At 34.2% G+C, this 19,315-nt stretch overlaps 4 protein-coding genes across 5 annotated transcripts; 2 read left to right on the plus strand and 2 right to left on the minus strand.

Annotated features, from left to right (window-relative positions):
- The first annotated feature begins 71 nt into the window (after nt 1-71).
- On the plus strand, nt 72-8,146 carry LOC120632562 (protein SMG5). Its single transcript, XM_039902433.1, has 4 exons — nt 72-561; nt 2,108-4,349; nt 5,222-6,086; nt 7,360-8,146. Exons 1-4 carry the CDS (start codon nt 488-490, stop codon nt 7,797-7,799), a joined length of 3,621 nt encoding a protein of 1,206 aa, XP_039758367.1. The 5' UTR covers nt 72-487; the 3' UTR covers nt 7,800-8,146.
- A 1,738-nt stretch (nt 8,147-9,884) lies between these two features.
- LOC120632599 (protein AF-9) lies at nt 9,885-14,379 on the minus strand. Its single transcript, XM_039902525.1, has 3 exons — nt 14,145-14,379; nt 13,833-14,023; nt 9,885-13,484 (listed from the first exon to the last, which is right to left on the minus strand). The coding sequence occupies exons 2-3, from the start codon at nt 14,014-14,016 to the stop codon at nt 11,404-11,406; spliced, it is 2,265 nt and encodes a 754-aa protein (XP_039758459.1). The 5' UTR covers nt 14,017-14,023; nt 14,145-14,379; the 3' UTR covers nt 9,885-11,403.
- Nucleotides 14,380-14,610: 231 nt separating this feature from the next.
- LOC120632680 (39S ribosomal protein L34, mitochondrial) lies at nt 14,611-15,164 on the plus strand. Its single transcript, XM_039902639.1, has 2 exons — nt 14,611-14,775; nt 14,857-15,164. The coding sequence occupies exons 1-2, from the start codon at nt 14,738-14,740 to the stop codon at nt 15,089-15,091; spliced, it is 273 nt and encodes a 90-aa protein (XP_039758573.1). The 5' UTR covers nt 14,611-14,737; the 3' UTR covers nt 15,092-15,164.
- On the minus strand, nt 15,156-19,167 carry LOC120632679 (solute carrier family 25 member 46-like). 2 transcript variants are annotated; one of them, XM_039902638.1, is made up of 8 exons: nt 19,117-19,167; nt 18,764-18,912; nt 18,497-18,594; nt 17,967-18,145; nt 17,691-17,747; nt 17,367-17,582; nt 16,611-16,821; nt 15,156-16,112 (listed from the first exon to the last, which is right to left on the minus strand). In XM_039902638.1, exons 2-8 carry the CDS (start codon nt 18,783-18,785, stop codon nt 15,825-15,827), a joined length of 1,071 nt encoding a protein of 356 aa, XP_039758572.1. In that variant the 5' UTR covers nt 18,786-18,912; nt 19,117-19,167; the 3' UTR covers nt 15,156-15,824. The 2 variants fall into 2 exon arrangements, with proteins under 2 accessions (XP_039758572.1, XP_039758569.1); XM_039902635.1 differs by lacking the exon at nt 19,117-19,167 and having other exon boundaries at nt 18,764-19,108.
- Between the last annotated feature and the right edge of the window lie 148 nt (nt 19,168-19,315).

Genomic DNA, 19,315 nt, shown 5'->3' on the forward strand with positions numbered 1-19,315 from the left:
AGCCAAGCCTGATACACGCACTTCACGCTCGCACTTGTAGCCGCTCGTCTCGGCGAGAGTGAGTTGGGTGGGGCATAAGAAGATACAAACATGGCGCTAGGCAAATAGCAGGCCGCAGTGGTACATTTGAGACATAAAATGATGAAGCTCTTTTAAAGAGAGAGAAAGAAAGTTTAAATCGTAGATCAATAAATAAATCTTTGTTTGAAATCAAAATAGCTAAAATCCAAAGCCGAAGTAAGTTAACAGAAAAAAAATTACAATTTGTTTTAAAATTTTAATAAAATCTTGTTTTTCGTCGTACCTATGAAATCAGTAATCAGCCCATTTCTCAATCAAATGAAATAAATTCTCATTGATTATTTGCTTATGCAAAGGTGTTAAAGAAATGATTTCTTGGTGTAGTTATTTTGACATTCGAAAGGCTGGAGAAGTATGTTTGAAATAAATACCTTAATTCTTGACGAGTTTATAAAATGACTTGAAAATGAAGAACGGAAGTATTGAACTTTTGGAATCCAAAATAGCTGAGCGTAATGAACGCGCTAAAAAGGTTTATCGGTAAGTAACATACATTATGATAATTATCAAATTCGTTGTACTTACATACTTCATATCTATCGAGTTTTGTTATTACTTTAGTTGAAAAGGTTATAATATTATTATGGTATACGTCATAATTTAATATGACGCAAATCATTGTTGTACGGAAGACTATTTGACAACATTTCTATCTTTCATGGTTTCTAGTAAACATATATTATGTATGAGTTGAAACCTAAAGTTCTCTTATTTATCCAACTACTTGTTAAGTAAGAAAAAATCGAACAACCACATGGTATTTCGGGCTTATCAGATAACATTGTAGCATATAGCTTATCAAATACGGGTGGTGAGTTCTTTGCTTCACAACCTGCTATTTGCAAGCTATTGCTATTTTGGAAGTAAGGTCTCGGAATATCATAAGGCACACCAGCAATTTATTGTACCTACATTAATAAAAAATTATGTGTTAGAATTACAAATTCTGTCTAATGCCATTACAATAATCAATTATAGGTGCATACAGCATTATCGTTGTTATATCTGGTCCGGTTGATTAAACGAAAAACAGTTCTTGCCTAAAATAAACTAGGTATATTTTCTGTTTGTGCCAAAATTTTATTTTATTTTAATATTCTGCGTTAGGTATTGGGTCAAACATTTATGCAGTACTAAAACATATGTTTCAAACTATTGATATACAAAGCAATTCTAAAACCAATCCTGGACGTACAGAATTCAATTATTGTGGGAAAGTTCCATTGATTACAACATATCAATTTATAAAGAGCGCAAAATCTGATCCTGCATCAAATTAGCAGTGTACTTTTGTTCATAATTAACAATGCAATTTATGAATAATTACAAATGAAAACTGTTGAAAGAAGAAATTAATAGTGTTGTGAGGAAGTAATTCTAATCTAATACAACAAAGCTATGAAAATAGGCTGAACAGGAAAAGCATTATTTAAAGAGGTGTTGAGATGTTCTCAATGGACACACTTAACGTGTGAAACCTCACTTAACACATTGGCTTGTCTTTATTCCTGACTGATTACAGATGAATGATGACCAAGGCAAAAATAAATTGTCTGCTAATCAAACCATTTTTTTAACAACTATAGCCATATAAATTAGTTATCATCATCATTTCAACCTAAATAAATCCACTGCTGGGTCTCACAGTTCTGTGCAGCATGTGTCTGTACTCACTGCAACTTGCTTAATGCCATCTGAACACCTAGTGGGGGCCTACAAAAACTGACCTTGATATAATAGTGCAGAATTCTTAACGATTACTGAGGGCAGTGAAACTGCTCATGTTTCACTCCCCATCGGACAATATAAACAAACAATGGACCTGTTGTACATTCTATCTTGGACTTCTGCAAAGAAACTCCTGCTTCTATCATATCATTATTTTTTTTGATCTGATCGATGTCCACTGCTGGTCCTTTGTAGGGAGTTTCGATTCAAGCATCTTGCAATGGTCCAGCAACTTGTCCACTAAAAATGCATACAGCCATATTTACTTGTCTCTTAAGCATTGAACTAATTGTTGCAGGTATGTTAGTGATGTTGCAAGACGCCTCAGCGATGCCACAGTATGTAGTCAGACCCTTGGCGATCTTTTCACTGTCGACATCGAGGCACAGCGACAAAAACTTAGAGACCACTGTGAGAAGCTGTTCTTTCTGGATCCACTGAATTATGGTAAAAAGTCCTTAGAGTTGCTATGGCGAAAAGTTTATTATGATACTGTGACCCACGCAAAAAAGTTACGTGAGTCTGATAATGAATACGACGATTATTTATTCTCACATATTATCTGTGGCATTGGACACTTCCATAACTTAATGACGAGAGTACAATCTGAAATGAATATCAACATCAAAGAATTGGACTTCATGTCACTGTACATCGACGATGAGGGCGAGGAAGACTCGCAGACAAAACCTACAAGTGAAGAATATCAACTTGGTAAAGGCGTGTTATATTCATGTCTGATATATTTAGGAGATCTAAGCCGTTATCAGTTTGAAATATTTAACACTTTTGACTCTTCTCTAGCAGCTCGCTATTATCTTCAAGCGGCTAAAATTGATTTGACCTCAGGAATGCCATTTAACCAGCTGGGCAATCTTTATTTGGACCGAAATTACAATCTAGATTCTGTATGCTATTATATCCATTGCATCAATACAATGACGCCATTCGAGGGGTCAATGGGTAATTTAACTAAAATATTTGAAAAAAATAATCAATTTTGCGATGCACTTAATAATGCAGATTCTTTAACTCAAACCGAGCATATGCAAGCAACAATCGCTAATTTCCTGTCTCTAATTGACGTTTGGTACTTTGGGAAAGAAGACACAAACTTACCTAAAATATGCAACTCAATTGCTCAACAGCTTAAAATAGCTATGGATTTTGATAAAACCCCTTTACCAGATATTAACAATGATTACTCTGATTATACTAAAGCTATTGAGGAAGAAAACATGAATCCATCTTATATGAATGCTAGTGTTATACACAATATTGTACAGATCTGCCTTTTTACAATAGGAAAGTTAAATGAAATAGATGAGGTGAAAGCGTTTGCTTGTAAAGCCTTCACACTGGCATTTCTATCACAAGTGCTGCAGAAACTCCTAAAGCAGATGGAGTCGTTTGGATTTAAAAGCCCAGCTTATAAGTACAAGTCCAAATTTGCAATAAAATATGATAAAGAAAAGCTTGGGGAAACTGAAAATTCACCAACAGACCAAGACCCAGCTTTAAATAAAACCAAATTAACAAATGGTAATATACATAGTCATGACAAAACCTCGAATAAGGAAAATGTATCTAAGGAAGAAACAAAGATTATGAATGGCGAGACTAAAAATAATAAGAGGCAACCTTTAGCAAAGCGTCGACGTAGGCGTCGTGCTGTTTCCTCGGAGAGCACTAATGACAGTAATGCAGACAGCGATAGCAGTGCGATTGATACAGATAAATCCGATTCGGAGGAAGAAGGCTTGTCAGATTCAACTTTCCAATCTGATGATGAATCGAAAAGTGATGGTTCTCTCTGTGATATATCTGACGACGATTTAAATATAAATGTGAATGCAGGATCACAGGAGAAACAAAAAAAGAGCAATGGTGATATAACTAAAATTGTTAAACTGGAAACCAATTTTCCAAAAAATGATATCGATGGCGACAATAACGTTCCCATTGAAAATAAAGACCAGCTAGATGTTTCTGCCACTGAACAGTTTTTGTTCGGTGATAACTTTTTGCCTAGCGTAAAATTATTGCAAGACTGGGTACTAACAGAGAAAGAATTGATTCTTTCGTGCGGAGATAGTGGCGAGTCTTTATTTCAATGTGTGGTTGATCTACTGAATATTTTCCTGTATTATTTCCACCCGAAAAACAATGAATTACACTCAAAGGTTCAGTGCAAAATTTTGAACCATACTAGAGCTATATATAAAAAGTTTAAACTTGAGTTTAAGTTTCTACCACTGCCTGAAGATATCAATTTGCGTGGTACTAATATTTGTAAATTCGACAAAGATGCTTCTGAGTGGCAAATAATAGAGAAGTTGAAACCTACAGTTATTGAGGAAAATGTTGTCAGAATTATGAACTTTATCGACTTTGGATACCAAATTGCAAAAATCATTCCAAGAATAAGATTCAATAAAACACTAAAAATATTTTATTTTAAGAAACTCTTCCCTTCAAAGGTCAATACTAAAATAAGCCACAATAAAAAATGCAGGGAGTGGCACAATTCAAAACAACAGGTATGTATTACAATTTCTTTTTTTATTTTATTTCACAACACAACATCCATGACTGCGATCTCACCTAGTGGTAAGTGATGATGCAGTCTAAGGTAGCGGGCTAACCTTTTAGGGAGTGTGGTACACATACCATTAATAGTTTTCTACGCAACATCGCACCGGAACACTAAATCTCTTAGCGGCACGTCTTTGTAGATAGGGTAGTAACTAGTCACGGCCAAAGCCAAAGTCAGACCAGACCAGACAAAATTCAAAAATTATAAATTCATAAATTGCTTCTGCTGGAAATCGAATCCGGGACCTCCTACTTAAGTTCACAGCACTGACCGTTGCGCCAGGATAGTCGTCATAAAATCCTTAAAAAGTAGATGTTTGAGATTAGTAATGCATTATGGAATTAAGGTTTTCTGAGAACACAAGTTACATTGCAATGAAAGATCTCTAAAATATATTTTTCTCTTTTTGCAACATTTTTTATTGCTGCCCCTCTCCTAGTGCTTGTAGTGTGAAGTTGTATAGCCTATAGCCAGTGGCGTGCACATCATACATGCACAAAAGCACTGCATACCCAAATGATGTTATATAGCTCGTATTGGAGGGGATTTCTTTATTTTATGCTATATATCTGCTTTATGCATACCCTGGCCGAAGACCCTGTGCACGCCACTGCCTATAGCCTTCCTCGATAAATGAACTATCCAACACAAAAATATATTTTTCAATTTGAACCATTAGTGCCTGAGCTCGTTAAACCAATCAACATAAAATACTTTAGCTTTATAATATCAAGTATGAGGTAAAGTATAGATTTACTATTAAACTTGCAAAGATATTAAGGATGATAAGAATAATGTTCGATTATTAATTTTCAGGCAGAGTCTAATAATCAGGTGGAGCCTAATAATCGGGCAGAGATGAATAATCGGGCAGAGATGAATAATCGGGCAGAGATTAAAAATCAAGCAGAGCCTAAAAATCTCGCAGAGGGTAAAAAACAAGCAGATCCTAAAAAACAAGCAGAGAATAATAATCACGGAGAGCCGAATACTCGGGCAGAGATTAATAACCAGGTGGAGCCTAAAAATCAAGCAGAGCCTAAAAATCTCGCAGAGCGTAAAAAGCAGATAAATCCTAAAAAGCAGACAGATCCTAAAAAGCAGGCAGACACTAAAACACACGCGCAGCATAAAAAACAGGTAGAACCTAAAACACAGGCAGAGGCTAAAATACACGCGCAGCCTAAAACACATGCTGAGCCTAAAAAACAGGCAGAACCTACAACACAGGCAGAGCCTAAAATACACGCGCAGCCTAAAACACATGCAGAGCCTAAAAAACAGGCAGAACCTAAAAAACAGGTAGAGCCTAAAACACATGCAGAGCCTAAGAAACAGGCTGAACCTAAAACACAGTCAGAGCCTAAAAAACAGGCAGAGCCTAAAAAACAGGCAGAGCCTAAAAAACAGGCAGAGCCTAAAAAACAGACAGAGCCCAATAATCAGGCAGAGTCCAATAATCAGGCAGAGCCCAACAATCAGGCAGTGTCTTCTAACGGCGTGTTGCTGCGCCGCCTCGGTCACCTGTGGCTGACCTCCCAGGTCAGCGAGCTGGAACAGGATCCGCACGTCGACATACCATCGATGCTAGCTGTGGACACCGCCACGATCTATAAGCACCTGCGCAGAGTCAAACAATTCGTGAGGACTGGCAATTTTATCATACTCGTCCCCACTGTTGGTAAGTGTTTTTGTTATAAAATTGACAATGACACCTGTATCAGCGGAATAAATATTCCATACACTTAATAGGTATTAACACAATGAGCGATCTCGCCTCTTATGTCAGCGAGGTGGCTAATAAACTGTAGCACATACCCAAACTGTAATTATGAGGCAGCCGCAAATTGTTCCGTTTACACTTCATCAACTTATGAAAAACATCATGTAAGACTTAGATTCTAAGTGGTGGTGGTGACATACATCACAATCTGTGCAAAAATACCTCATCTTTTTCGTGACTATCGTTTTGTGCCATATAACTTTAAGACGTGAACGATCGATGAAATTTTCTTGTCACTCTTGTGTGTATTTCTGTTTGTAATTAATCAAAATTTAATAACATTAAAATGGGGTAGTAACAAATTCTATTTCTAAGTTAGTTAATTGTTTTTCATAATCTATCGTAGACTGAATATAATTGGTGATAGACTGGTGGTTAGAGCATCTCACCACCAATACGCGCTTTTAATTTACAGAATTTAAAATATCTCCATAATTTCTCAAAGGTGTGTTAAGTCTACCAATCTGCATTTGGCCAGCAAGTTGGACTCCAGCCTAATCCCTCGTTCTTATCCTCATTCTAAGAAGAGACCTGATCCATACATACACACACATACACACACCCACGCACGCACATACGCACACACACACACTCACACTCACTTTGCTAAGATAATATAATAATTAACTATTAATATAGCCAGACAATTTGTATTGAAGCAACACTTAAAAGTAATGAAAAGACTGTTTACATTATAAGACACGTAAGAAAAATAGTAGATTATGAATCTAGTTTTGTAACATTGCATTTTACAGTCGAGGCGGTATTAGGCACATGAGCTAAAACCGAATGCGCTAAGAAAGCAGAGAGTGTAAAAAGTTACATTACTTTTACAATCTCGGCTTTATGAACGGGTTACGACGATTTTCACCTCACTTGCGAGGACAAAAAACACGATAAACTTTTAAATATGTTCTCAGAAAATAACTGACCATTTTTTGCTGTTTTTCCACTGTATGAGTATTTCCTAGGTCACCCTCTAGATTTTGGTCGAAATAGGTTATTTTATTATTATTAAGTAATTAAAACATTATGTAAAATATTTAATCCAAAAATAATCAACAACGATGTTTTCTTTGTGAATGTTTGATTTTATTATAAATTTAAAACTTAATTAATAAAGTAGTAATGAAAAGATACACAGGATTACATATACGTATTCGTATTCCAGTTTTCCACGAGCTCGACGAACTGAAACGCGAAAAGAGCGCCGCTCGCGACGCCATCCGCTGGCTTGAGACGGAGCTCAAGAGCGGGTCGAAATGCCTTCGAACACAACGGACCGGGCAGGCGAAACCTTTACCCCTATTGACATGCCCGAAGAAAGCGCCCCCGCATATACTCAATTACATACAAATTTTGGAGTTCTGCTATCATTTTATGTCTGACGAGAAGCCTCAGGGTGGGAACGGTGACCCGGACAGCTCTATTCATGGGAAGTCCTCGTCTCTACTGGTGCTGCTCGTCGGCAACGAGCCGGGCCAGAGCGAGAAGCAGTACAAGGAGTTTAGCGTGATGGGTGCGGCGCACTCTGCCGGAATCGCCGTCGAGTACGTCGATGACTTCTACACCAGATGGCGGCAGTCGGCGAAAAACGGCAAGAAGAGATGAACGATGCAACGTTACGAAACGGTCTCGATTGCTGAAAGGGGAACTGAAGCGACCCGCCGCATGCGAATCATCGGGCTAAAATGATTTGTGTCATATACATACACCGGAAAATAATCCCCGTACCGGTGCAGTCGCGTTTTTATTGCAACGATTGATATGAAAATTGGTCGGACCAGATTGTTAAAATTTCGTTACTTAAAGGTCATAATATGAAATTTCTTGTAGCAATTTCTATGTTTAATGGGAGTTTATCTACTATATCACGTAATGAGGCATTATTTTGATCGTCTTATTTGGATGTTGTACCTTTATCTTCATGGTAATAAATATTTGTAACTACCTAAAAAGTGTTTGTTTTCGTACGTCCATTCCCAAAATCGACCTAAAACTCAGTGGGGAGTTGTGTACTATTTAATGCAATTTAACAAAAAACCCACCAAAAACGAAGGCAGTAGGTGCTTTGACGAATTTGAGCGTCGATAAAGAAGATCGATAAGTTCAATTTTACTGTCTATTGCTACCGGCAATTCAAATAATTAAGGCACCAGGTTCTCGTTTCCTTACCAACAAACTCCAAACCGGGACAGCAAGTTCCAATCTAACATTACCTACTATTAAGTATGCTACATAATAACAAAGTTAGGATCTCGAGAATCGAGGCATTTTAGTGACAAAACAACAACCTCAATGGGGATACCTATAAAATCAGCGTACGGCATCACCGAATCCGAAGCAGCATTCGGTGATTTGCAGGCCTGTTCTCTGTTCGGTCTCCGAAATGGCTGGTATGAGGAACGACGATATGTAAATATTACCAACTCATTTATGACCGTTTCAAGTCTATTGTTAAAAATATATATCGCAAATATATTGTTAGAAATATTGGGTTAGGCTCTCATAAATAAAATACAGTGCACATATTTAAGTTATTTATTTACTTTGTACTTCGAGATTTATTTTAGTTACCTACTAGGTAAACATTTTTTATACTAATAGGTACTTTGCTTTCGCTTTATTTAAAGCAGGTACTTATAATTTATCATCGTACCTGCCGACTTAATAGGTTTGAATGGTTTTATAAAGTTTAATTATCATGCCTAAACTATAAACGGCTTCTAGCAACTAAGTTTAATGTAAATGTGTTAATACTCATCTCCAATCTCGTCAGCAACTTGTGGTTTGTAAGAAAGTACGTTTCAATGACTCGCAATTAAAGTGGTTGTTCGTTTTACTTTCCCTTATTAACAATTACTTCTTCTCATAATTAGGTGTAAGAGAACAGAATGACCTTTTAAACTGCTTGTTTTTCCACCATCACCGGTTAATTCCCCTGACATTGACATTCCGCCTACCAAGACCTACAGCTTTCGTTCAGGAATCAGGAATCCTAGCTGATTCTTAGTGCTGTTTATTACAATTTGTTTGTTTGGATGTTTTATTTATTTATATTTATTCCAAATGTTAGTCCATATTATACTAATATGGTCGTCCAATAGAGTTCCTAGACTCTAGAAGCCTCTAGTATAACGCTCTAACTGCGAATTCGACTCAAATGAAGTCTAGCGACGCGACGCATTGCCAGCCAACTCCGGTTAGATCCACCACATGTTTAGTGATTTAGAATTCCACATAAGGAAATAACGATTAAACTCAAGCTAAATGATCGATAATGTAACAAATAAAAACAGAGTGCCAAGCGTGAGATTTCCTCTAGTGACAATACGGTTTCCCAACATAGTAACAAGATGGCGCTCGTAAAGTACATGTTGAAAATCTCACTCTAAGCACTAAATGTTTCAATCGGAAAAGAGAGGAAATTGGTATATTTTTTGCACGCAAGTTTATAAGTTACAAAAGTTGTTTCGGTGGCGCCATCAGTGAATAGATGTAAATTCGAATATTTTTTTTGAATAGTGGGTAGGTTACTTTACAGAATTGAATATTCATAGAATGGACAAAGAAAAAATGAAACACAATTTAATACAATATTATTATACACTCTATTTATTATAAATATATAGCCAAAATAAGCGATAAATTAAAATAAGTTATAGTAAAATATAAGTATTAAGTATAAAACACAACTTAATTTACATTAATTATTGATTTGAAGTTTTTAAGGACTCTTAAAAATTATTATTTGTGCCAGTGAGATGTTACTAATACTAGAAAGACCGTACAGCGTCCAACAAAAGAACTCATCTGGTAAATTGAAAGACGCAAAATAGAACCATTCTAATATTTTTAAATTTAATAATAATCTCTAATATTAAGAGTTTTTATGTGACACTCAAGTTATTTAGCTTAGGGTCTAGGGACGTTGGGATCAACGGCGCTGGTGTTAGCAACACCAAAATATTAACCCCCATCAGGTTAATGAAATCAAGAGCCTCAAGCAGTCCCTTGACACCAGACTGTCACCTTATAAGTGAGTTAGTCGAAAGTTACTTTCGTAGTACTTCGTTAGTACTTAACTTGGTTGAGTTAACTTTCGACTAACTCATATTTTTATATCAATCTATGAAACTCATTGAATGCAACAACTCCTAATTTTACTGATCACAATAAATAATAGTACTACACACGTATTTGGGTTGCAGATGACTATAGTAAAATGTGATGCAAGAATTTAAGTGGAATTTACTTCAACCTTATTTTGTTATTGGTATTCTAATATTTTTTCGGTTTTTATTGATTGTTTCATTAGTGTTTTTAACATAAGGTCTTTACAGAATTAAAACAATAAAGCATTGTTTTCTTTCTTAAGTTTCTGTGTCGTAATTGTACATTGTTTGATAAATGATCCCAATACAAGTCTGGTTATACATAAATTTGTTAACTAAGTCTTTAGACTATTATATATATTATAGTTCTGTCATTTTCCATATAAACATAGGTAAAAGGACAGCACAACTTCTAAGCCCTAAGGAATGAAGCCACATTCATTGTTAAACATGACAAGAATCCATTGTGACCTTTTTACAACATGTTGCCGATTCTAAAGGTAATAACACCTCACTGGTGATTCTATCCTATCCATCTCAAATGCTTGTAGTTCATTATGTATTGTACAGTTAATAACAATCTTACAAATTAATAATATGCTTAAGACATAATTATTTTATATAACAAAGTTTAAAATTAAGTGCAAAGTATCACTAACTTGTAAAAAGTTGTGTTTGTTGGTGTTGGTAATATATAACTAGTGTAATTTATACAAAACCATTAACGTTGCCTCTCTAAGTCCCAAAGACTCCTGGAGGTTAATTAAAAACTCTTTAATAATTAACTTACATTATAATAAATCAATACAATATAATGTACAAAATATACAATACCTTTAACAATCTTTCAACAGTCTTATAACTTTATATAACCTATACATTATTGCACTTGAACTCCTTTTAATATATTATGTGAAAAAAGCCAATTGAGATTATAATAGATTACTCCTATTAATATCACTACATGATACATATTTTATGACTTATGAGCTATATTTCTTGCATAATAGCAAAATTTTAAAACCTATCATACAATGTCTCAGTGCATATTTTAGTTAAAAGCAATATTTACATTTCCTAATAAGGTCCAACATCTGTAGCTAGCAACCCACAAGTTGTATTAACTGCTGGACTGTTGAACGGTCCAATAAGCACAAGTCAAAATCAAATGTTTGTGTTGTCACTTCATACCTTCCTGTCTCTGCTATTAGATTCACAACCCGTTCTAACTCCTCATTACTCTTGATCATCATGATGCGTTGTTGTAGCTCCCTCAGCTGCACCATGTAGTCAGGAGAGAGGTCACCTGGCTCTGCATCTTCTCCTAGACTACTTGACACTCCATTGTCCTGTACTTTAGTCTCTATTGATGTTGAACCACTACTTTCCCCATGCTCAGTTTCATTATTTGATGGTCCAGAGTCAGCAATTTTAGCAATTTTCCTATTTTCACTGTCTTCTTCCTCTACTGCTTTCCGTCTACGACGCTTCTCTTCTCGCTTTGATTTATCTTTGTGTTTCTTTGATTTCTCCTTTTGTTGAACCAGAGGGACCTCCACAGCGGGCTCAGGCTCAGGCTCAATTTCGACCTCAGGTTCCTGTTCGGGTTCTGGTTCCGGTTCTGGTTCAGGATCAGGTTCAGGTGAAGGTTCCCGCTTGATAGGTTCAGGGGAAGGGTTCTCTACCTTGACTTTGACATCTTCCTCATCAGCTATCATTGAACTCTCTGAATCAGAATGACTACTGTTTACATCTTCTGCTATATGTATAGCTTTATTTAAGCCACTTTTAGAACTACACTGAGATGCTGTGTCTATGGATATAGGAGATGCTGGCTCAGGTATAGGACGCTCTTTAGGAACTGGTGTCTTTCTATGTTCAATAATCTCAGGTTTATCTGGTTGTATTTCGCGAATCTTCTCATGTTTATGCTTTTTCTCTTTATTAGATTCTTTGTGCTTTTCTTTTGACTCATCCCGTTTCTTATCTTTTTTCTTGTGCTTATGTTTTCTTTCTGAGTCACCCTTATCTTTTGATTTGTGGCCCTCATGACGTTCCACGTTTTCTGGAGGTGGAGTCTTTCTAAGATTTTCTATTGAAAATTTGTTTACTGGTTTATCAGGTTTTACTTGTTTTTCTTTAATTGGGGAATCTTTCATTGATTCCTTTTCTTTAACAATCTCTCTTGGTTTAGGAACTTCTTTTGGCAATTCTTTTAGCTCTTTAGGAGAATCTTTTGTCTTATGACTTTCTTTTTTGTGATCTTTTTTCTCTTTTCTTTCTTTATCCCTGTCATGGCTTTTTTTTTCCTTTTTCTTTTTCTCCTTGGAATCTTTCTCTACTTTTATCTCTGGTATTCTTTCATCTATTTTTGGTTTCTTCTGCTCAAAGCTTTCAGAGCTATGCTTTGAGGCTTTATGCTCTTCCTTGATACTTGAGGCACTGCTAGCTCTTGGCAAGGGACTTGGAAGTTTTCTGTTCGGACTAAAACACCGTTTTTTAATTATTTCTGGAGATGGTGGTCTTTCATTTTGTCTTTTACTAGCTTTTTCTTTGGCCCTCTCCAATTCCTTGTTATGATTTTTTACTTTCTCTGACTTCTGTTTATCTTTTTCCTCTTTCACTTTTGCTTTATCAGGTTTGGGTTCCTTGTGCTCATGTTTCGATTTTTTATCTGAACTAGATCTTTCTTTATCTTTTTTATCTGACTTAACAGGAGCAGCAATTTTTTCCACTTTCTTAGGCTCCGGAGATATTTTAGGTGGCTTCTGGATAGGTGGTCCAAATAAATTCTCAAAACTGCTTGTTCTGTGTGGCTGTTCATCTTTGTATTCTTTAACTTTATGCTTTTTACCATTGTCTGATGATAGTTTAGGCTTGCTGACAAGTTGTGGTTTTTCATCAGTAAATGAATCTCTGCTTTTAGTTTCTTGGTCGGGATTAGTATAGTATGTATTATTGCTCATTATGATTCCACCTCCCTTTAACAATTTTCTTCGAAAGTCGTCATTTGGGTTTTCGAATATATATCTATCTCTCAAAAATGCACTTTGTTGTAGGGTAAGATCATAACTAAATTTTATTTTCTTAGGTTCATCTTTATTCTTTAAATAAATTTCTATTGGAAACACGAAGCCTGCATACCCTGACTCCTTGATTGAAAACGGTGGCTCTTTGACCACTGCAATATAGGGGAGAAAAATATATTATTATATACACTGACTCAATAATTACCATTCATTATTTGAAAGTAAAAAATAAGAACAAATATGAAAATTTAGAGAAGAGACAAGAATAATATTGGTACATAAACAAATAACAATGTAATAATCACATTTCTTTATACCAAATATAAAATTTGTTTGTTTGTTGTTGTTGTATACAGAATTTCTTTTCACAATTAACATAGGCTTTGCTTATTTTTTATATTTGTTATAAATGATTGCTTGATACGGTAAAATTATTTAAAAAAAAATCAAAAATCTTCAAAATTGTTGAATTAGAATATAACTGTTAGAATGTAAATTACCTCGTCTTGGTTTCGGGAAGGTTTCGTGTAGAAGGAAAACTACTTTGTCAACAAAGTGACTTATATCAGCACCTTCCTGACCGCGAACGAATACTTCCCAATCATGAGTGAAACCTTCGGGGGTTTTCTTCGATTTCATTGAAGCTTCGTGTCCAATTTCGAAGTTCACCTTTATTGCTGACATTTTTGATCTAAAAACAAAAATAGATAGAACAATTCACTAATGCGACTCACAAATATTCTTATTGCATTAAAAAATAAACGACGAATATCAAAATATAGCACAAAAATTTAAAACTTTTGACTACTCACTGTAATTTTACTTTCTACATGTATTGTATAGTGTTTATAACATCTAATGATAAAGGTTTATCAATCACTGAATTGAAATTTTACTGAATAACGAAAATAATCTTTTAGCGCCCTTGTTATTTTTGTCCGCCATATTCAATTTCATTTCGACAATTCTAGTCTATGAATGCGTTCTTTTCAAAACAAACTTATTTTGGTTATAATGGCAACATCACGTGTTTTTATACGACTTTCTTGTCAACGAAACGCACAGTCATAGTGTTTAAATCTTCATTGCGTGAAAAAGGAGCTGCTCACGTTTCAATAATGATAATTATAGAGATGATTGATTGACTAATTTACTTTTAGATATTTTATTATTTGTGTTTACCCTTCAAACGTTTTGGTTTCTGTTGTCACCACAGACCAGCAAATTCTTAATTGTCGCTGACCAGTCAGCTGTCTGTCACTTGACAGCTTCTATTTCTGTCAAATAACAGTGCCCGAACTAATCAATATTCTGTGGTCGCGAGCTTAATTTAAGCAGGAAATCTTTCGAAACAAATAGGTACTAAATTGTTAATTAAGATCACTGATTCGCTTTGTTTATAGTTATGTCAAGATTATTGGCAGCAATGTTCCAGCCAATCAAGTAAGTTTTAAAACATAATTAGTCACAAACAAAAATAATTACAAAATACTAACCTCATAGAAATAATTTTATTTATTTCAGGTTCATTGGGCAAACCTTACAATCCTATTCACCTACATTTGCTTCCACTAGTTTAGTGAGATCCGAATACCCCCTACTATCATGCATAAGGACCAAAGTACGTTGTTATTTCCCACGACCTAACGAAGTTAGAAGAGTACGCAGACATGGCTACAAAACTAGAATGTCAACCCCCAATGGCCGAAGAATTATTATGAGGCGACTATTAAAAGGCAAATTTGTGTTATCGCATTAATTATTTGAGTATGTAGTGTAATCAATTTTTAGATAGGATTAAGGTTATGTGTATAAAAATAATGTTCAGTAAACTTGAGTTTTATTTCAACTTAATCGCTTTCCTTAAATCTAAGCAATAATGTACAAAAATTATAAGTTTACTACTGAAAACCTTTTCTTTAGCATTTAAAATTCTCAATAATAAATTACATAATAATTTCTTACCAAAGCTTTAATCAACTAATCTGACTGTAATCAATATTACATTGTTTTTAAACTAGCAGATATCTCACACAAGATTTCATGTCATTTAAGTACACAAGCATGGGGAAGACAAGAAGCTATTTAATATTTAGAGATGTTAATTACAACATATTTTTATGATAGGCTCTAGGTGATTGAACTTATGGCACATGGAAATTATATCATTTATTATTGGCATTATCATTTAGTATTATTGCAATTACAAATTTGATATTCAAGCCAATAGTTTCAGCCATCAGATTGAAGCAAGCAATGAACACAGCTTTATTATAGCTGTCATTCTACAACAATGTTATCACTTTTTATAAAACTTTAATTTAAATGCTCTTGTTTACAATAGTTTTGTGTAAATATCACAGACACTGAATAATTAGCAGCCAACGTAAAAAAAAAATGTCTTTAATCAACACAAGCTAATAAAGGCATGCCTGTGTGCTCAAATGATATTATGAATCAATAAATAATCACCTTCACTAATTTTACTAAAATCAGTTAAATATATATTTCTGTTGTGTGGGAGCAGAGTCCTCTGAATTTGTTGGCGTAATAGCTGGTTTCAAAAGATTTGACATCTCTGATACAACTAGTGTTGTTAGTTTTATAATAGCCAGATGAGCTGCAAGCTGTAACACAAGTGCACCAAAACCTTTGTAGAGACCCCCTATACCCTCTCTAGCAATGGTTGTGTTGTAGCAATCCATGAATCCCTCATATCCTGTTAATATTGGGGTCACTGATGTTCCTGTGTCTAAGTTGTCAATGATTGTTCTTGTTCCCTAAAATTATTCAAATTTATTTGTTCACAATGTTAACATAGAAAATCAAATTTATCATCATCATGCAAACATTTTTTTCATTATGATACCATAAGTAAAGCAATAAAAAAAATATATAATTTCAAACATGAATATTTTCCATTAACTGCCCAGCAGTTTAACATACTTTAACTATATGAAACTATATAATTATGCCCCATATGTAGTGCATGCACACCTTTGTTACAAAGCATTCAAAGCCTTTCATTTTGTTAACATAAATAATATTTTTTTTACAATGTCAATGGCACTCTTGTGTGTTGTTGATTATGGCAATCACTCAATGTAGATAAGGTTCAAAAAATTTTAGCTTTAACATTGAAACCTATATTGATACTGTAGATGGGTATTTATAATAAAAACTTCTACAACCAAGTTGACTAAGTTCGAAATGTAGCTTCTAAGTTCAATTTTGTGCTATGATCTAAGATGAAAAAAGTAAAAATAAAATTCTTTTACCTGTATATGAAGTCTATGGATGATTGTCTCAATAGGATAAAATATAATTTCCATAGTTATAAAGGCAAATATATTCGCTTTTAAATTCATATCTTCAATGAGAGGATTTTGTTCATTTTTTGTATGATTAATATTGTATGAATCACTCAACTCATGTCTATGCCTCTGCTGGAATCTGAGGACTTTTACTGTTATTTTTCTTAATAACATGCTGTAAATGATAAAAAAGAAAGATTTTTTAAAATTATTTACTGATGATTTTCTAATAGCAATGGAATTCAGGTTCAGTTTAATTTTACAGATCTACTACTGCTACCCCAAAATTTCGTGTGTACAACTTCTGATTATTTTCCCATTCAAACTGCCATCCACTATTTTACACAATGAACCAATTGTTTTATCATTTTAATAGTCAAATTGAATATTTCATTATTAAAAATATGAGAAAATAAAAATATTCAGCCAAGAGCATTTCTCATCACTATCAAATGCGAAAAAGATTTTGCAAATTAAACTACTCCTAGTTTCATCCATTCAGTTTCAGAGCAGCATAAGCTTGTTTTTTTTAATTGGTATAATATACCAGTTAAAAAAACAAGCTTTTGCTTCATTATTAGTATGGATTTTCTAATACACTTTAGTTGATATATTTTTACGTTTTATAATACTTCGAAACCAAGTGCATAATATATTTTAGGGTTAACCAGATTATCAAGGATAACCCTGTATGCAGAGCTTCCATCAATTAAAACTTACTGGGCAAAATATTTTGTTATTCCAAGTGCAGCAGTGGGTAGCACAATGGCCCATATGGGCAACATTCTACCTCTGCTTGGAGTTCCCCATTCCAAGATGCGTACAAATCCTTCTCTAAAGACATCCAATATAGCTGGCTTATCGCTAGCTATGTCACTTTGTACTGTTTCAACAAGACTTGCCGAGTAGAATGGAGTAACAATAGCTATGCTAAAACTGCAATTAAAATTATGAATTAATTAACCACATTGACATTTATTACATTAACAAAATATATAATGACTTAAAAATGAATTATCTAAAATTTAATGTTTAAAAGTTTACCATTTTAATGTTAAATGTTGAAGAAATTGTAGGACTGAGCTACACTTTCCAATTTCTCTGCAAACAAATAATAAAAACATTAATTTGCTATATTCATTTACATTAACAACACTTAATTAAAATGCAGTTCTGCAGTGCAGGCATTTCTTTAATTTATTAAAGATGAGATGACTTTTTGAAGTTAGCATCTATTGAAAAGTTTGTTTGTGTGTGTGAGAATTAGAAGCTATCCTCCACAGATTAAAAATTTGAAGCTATTTTTTTTTTATTACTTACTTTGGCCAACCTGTCCCTTTAGACATAACATCCTCCACTGCCAAGTTAAGTCCCTTCACAATACAAGTGGAGCCTATTCCCTTCCAAAGTGTGGTAAAGTCTTGTCTTCTATGTAATCTTACAACAACGGGCAACAGTGTATATGGCACTATGTGGTAGTTCCTTAAACTGTTGTGAACCTGGTTATAATTATAAAATATTTTTCAACACAATGTCTAGAAAAAGTAAAACTACTTAAATCTATCTTACAGGTTACCATAATGCAACGCACAAGGTTAATAAATACCATATTCTAAACAGTTTATAGTAGTCTGAACTTGTTTAATTACTTTTCTACTTCAAACATTAAAAAAATTACAGAACTAGTGTTATATCTCTAAATTTAAGTATAAGATTTGTGTACAACAATTGTCTCCACTGTGAAACCAAATAAAATTATTTAAAATCCATTTGGTAGTTTTCATATTTTATCCACCCAATTTTCTTATCCTTAAAAAATTGAATGATATATGTTTTATATTATTTATTACCTGACATTGACGTCTCAACACAATGAATGGATGGCTCAACAGATTTTCCGTAATTAGACTGGCCACGCTTATTGCTGTGGTTACATATCCATTGCTTTCTGAAACAGTAATTTTAATTGATCATCATCAACAGCTCATAACTTTCCACTTCTAGACTAAAAACCTCTCCTAAAGAGGCAGAGGTCCTATAATCACAGGGAACAGGGAAAAAAATTGTATGAATATGCTAAGCAATTATTCGGGGCGAGCTTAAAGTTTGTACTTTACCTTCTTCTGGGACTTCATCCATAACCAATGGTGGACCTTGATATTCCTCAGTTAAAGGGGTGTGATATCCATATATTTGCTGATAACGAGTATCATACAGGTCGTTTGTTTCTCTATTAGGATCCAATGCATGAGGGCGATGATAACCACTGAAATCACCAAAACCAGCCATAATCCGCAATTATCTAACCACTAGCACATTGTACCCTATGAATTATGAATTAATGTATTTAACATGCACTTATACGAATAATAACAAGATTATCCAAAGTGTGCAATGATATCTATTGTTTAAATTATCATTAAAAATATAAAGGTTACAAAAACATTAGTAAAATGAGAGTTCAAATTACAATTGGCATTTGTAATTTTGACTTTAACTTGACAGCTAGGTGACTGTCATTTGATGGTTGACACATTATAGAGTGGGGATATGACTCTATGGTTATTTTTTAAGAATCACCATCTAAAGATAACTTAACCCCCTACATTATCGTCGAGACAAGAAAGTATTCTGCCCTCAAATATGCGAAATTCCGTTATTTACTCAAA

This window comes from Pararge aegeria, chromosome 20, assembly GCF_905163445.1.
Source record: "Pararge aegeria chromosome 20, ilParAegt1.1, whole genome shotgun sequence".
NCBI lineage: Eukaryota > Metazoa > Arthropoda > Insecta > Lepidoptera > Nymphalidae > Pararge > Pararge aegeria.

What these genes read in the sequence shown, in the direction of transcription:
- LOC120632599 (XM_039902525.1), bottom strand. Translation starts at nt 14,016, where the DNA reads ATGTCAGCAATAAAGGTGAACTTCGAAATTGGACACGAAGCTTCAATG. An exon ending in CTTCCCGAAACCAAGACGAG is followed by an intron (nt 13,485 to 13,832) that starts GTAATTTACATT and finishes CCTATATTGCAG; the next exon opens with TGGTCAAAGAGCCACCGTTT.
- LOC120632562 (XM_039902433.1), top strand. Translation starts at nt 488, where the DNA reads ATGAAGAACGGAAGTATTGAACTTTTGGAATCCAAAATAGCTGAGCGT. An exon ending in GGCACAATTCAAAACAACAG is followed by an intron (nt 4,350 to 5,221) that starts GTATGTATTACA and finishes ATTAATTTTCAG; the next exon opens with GCAGAGTCTAATAATCAGGT. An exon ending in CATACTCGTCCCCACTGTTG is followed by an intron (nt 6,087 to 7,359) that starts GTAAGTGTTTTT and finishes TTCGTATTCCAG; the next exon opens with TTTTCCACGAGCTCGACGAA.
- LOC120632680 (XM_039902639.1), top strand. Translation starts at nt 14,738, where the DNA reads ATGTCAAGATTATTGGCAGCAATGTTCCAGCCAATCAA. An exon ending in GCAATGTTCCAGCCAATCAA is followed by an intron (nt 14,776 to 14,856) that starts GTAAGTTTTAAA and finishes TATTTATTTCAG; the next exon opens with GTTCATTGGGCAAACCTTAC.
- LOC120632679 (XM_039902635.1), bottom strand. Translation starts at nt 18,935, where the DNA reads ATGGCTGGTTTTGGTGATTTCAGTGGTTATCATCGCCCTCATGCATTG. An exon ending in AAAGGGACAGGTTGGCCAAA is followed by an intron (nt 17,748 to 17,966) that starts GTAAGTAATAAA and finishes ATTTGTTTGCAG; the next exon opens with AGAAATTGGAAAGTGTAGCT. An exon ending in CAACATTTAACATTAAAATG is followed by an intron (nt 17,583 to 17,690) that starts GTAAACTTTTAA and finishes TTTTAATTGCAG; the next exon opens with TTTTAGCATAGCTATTGTTA.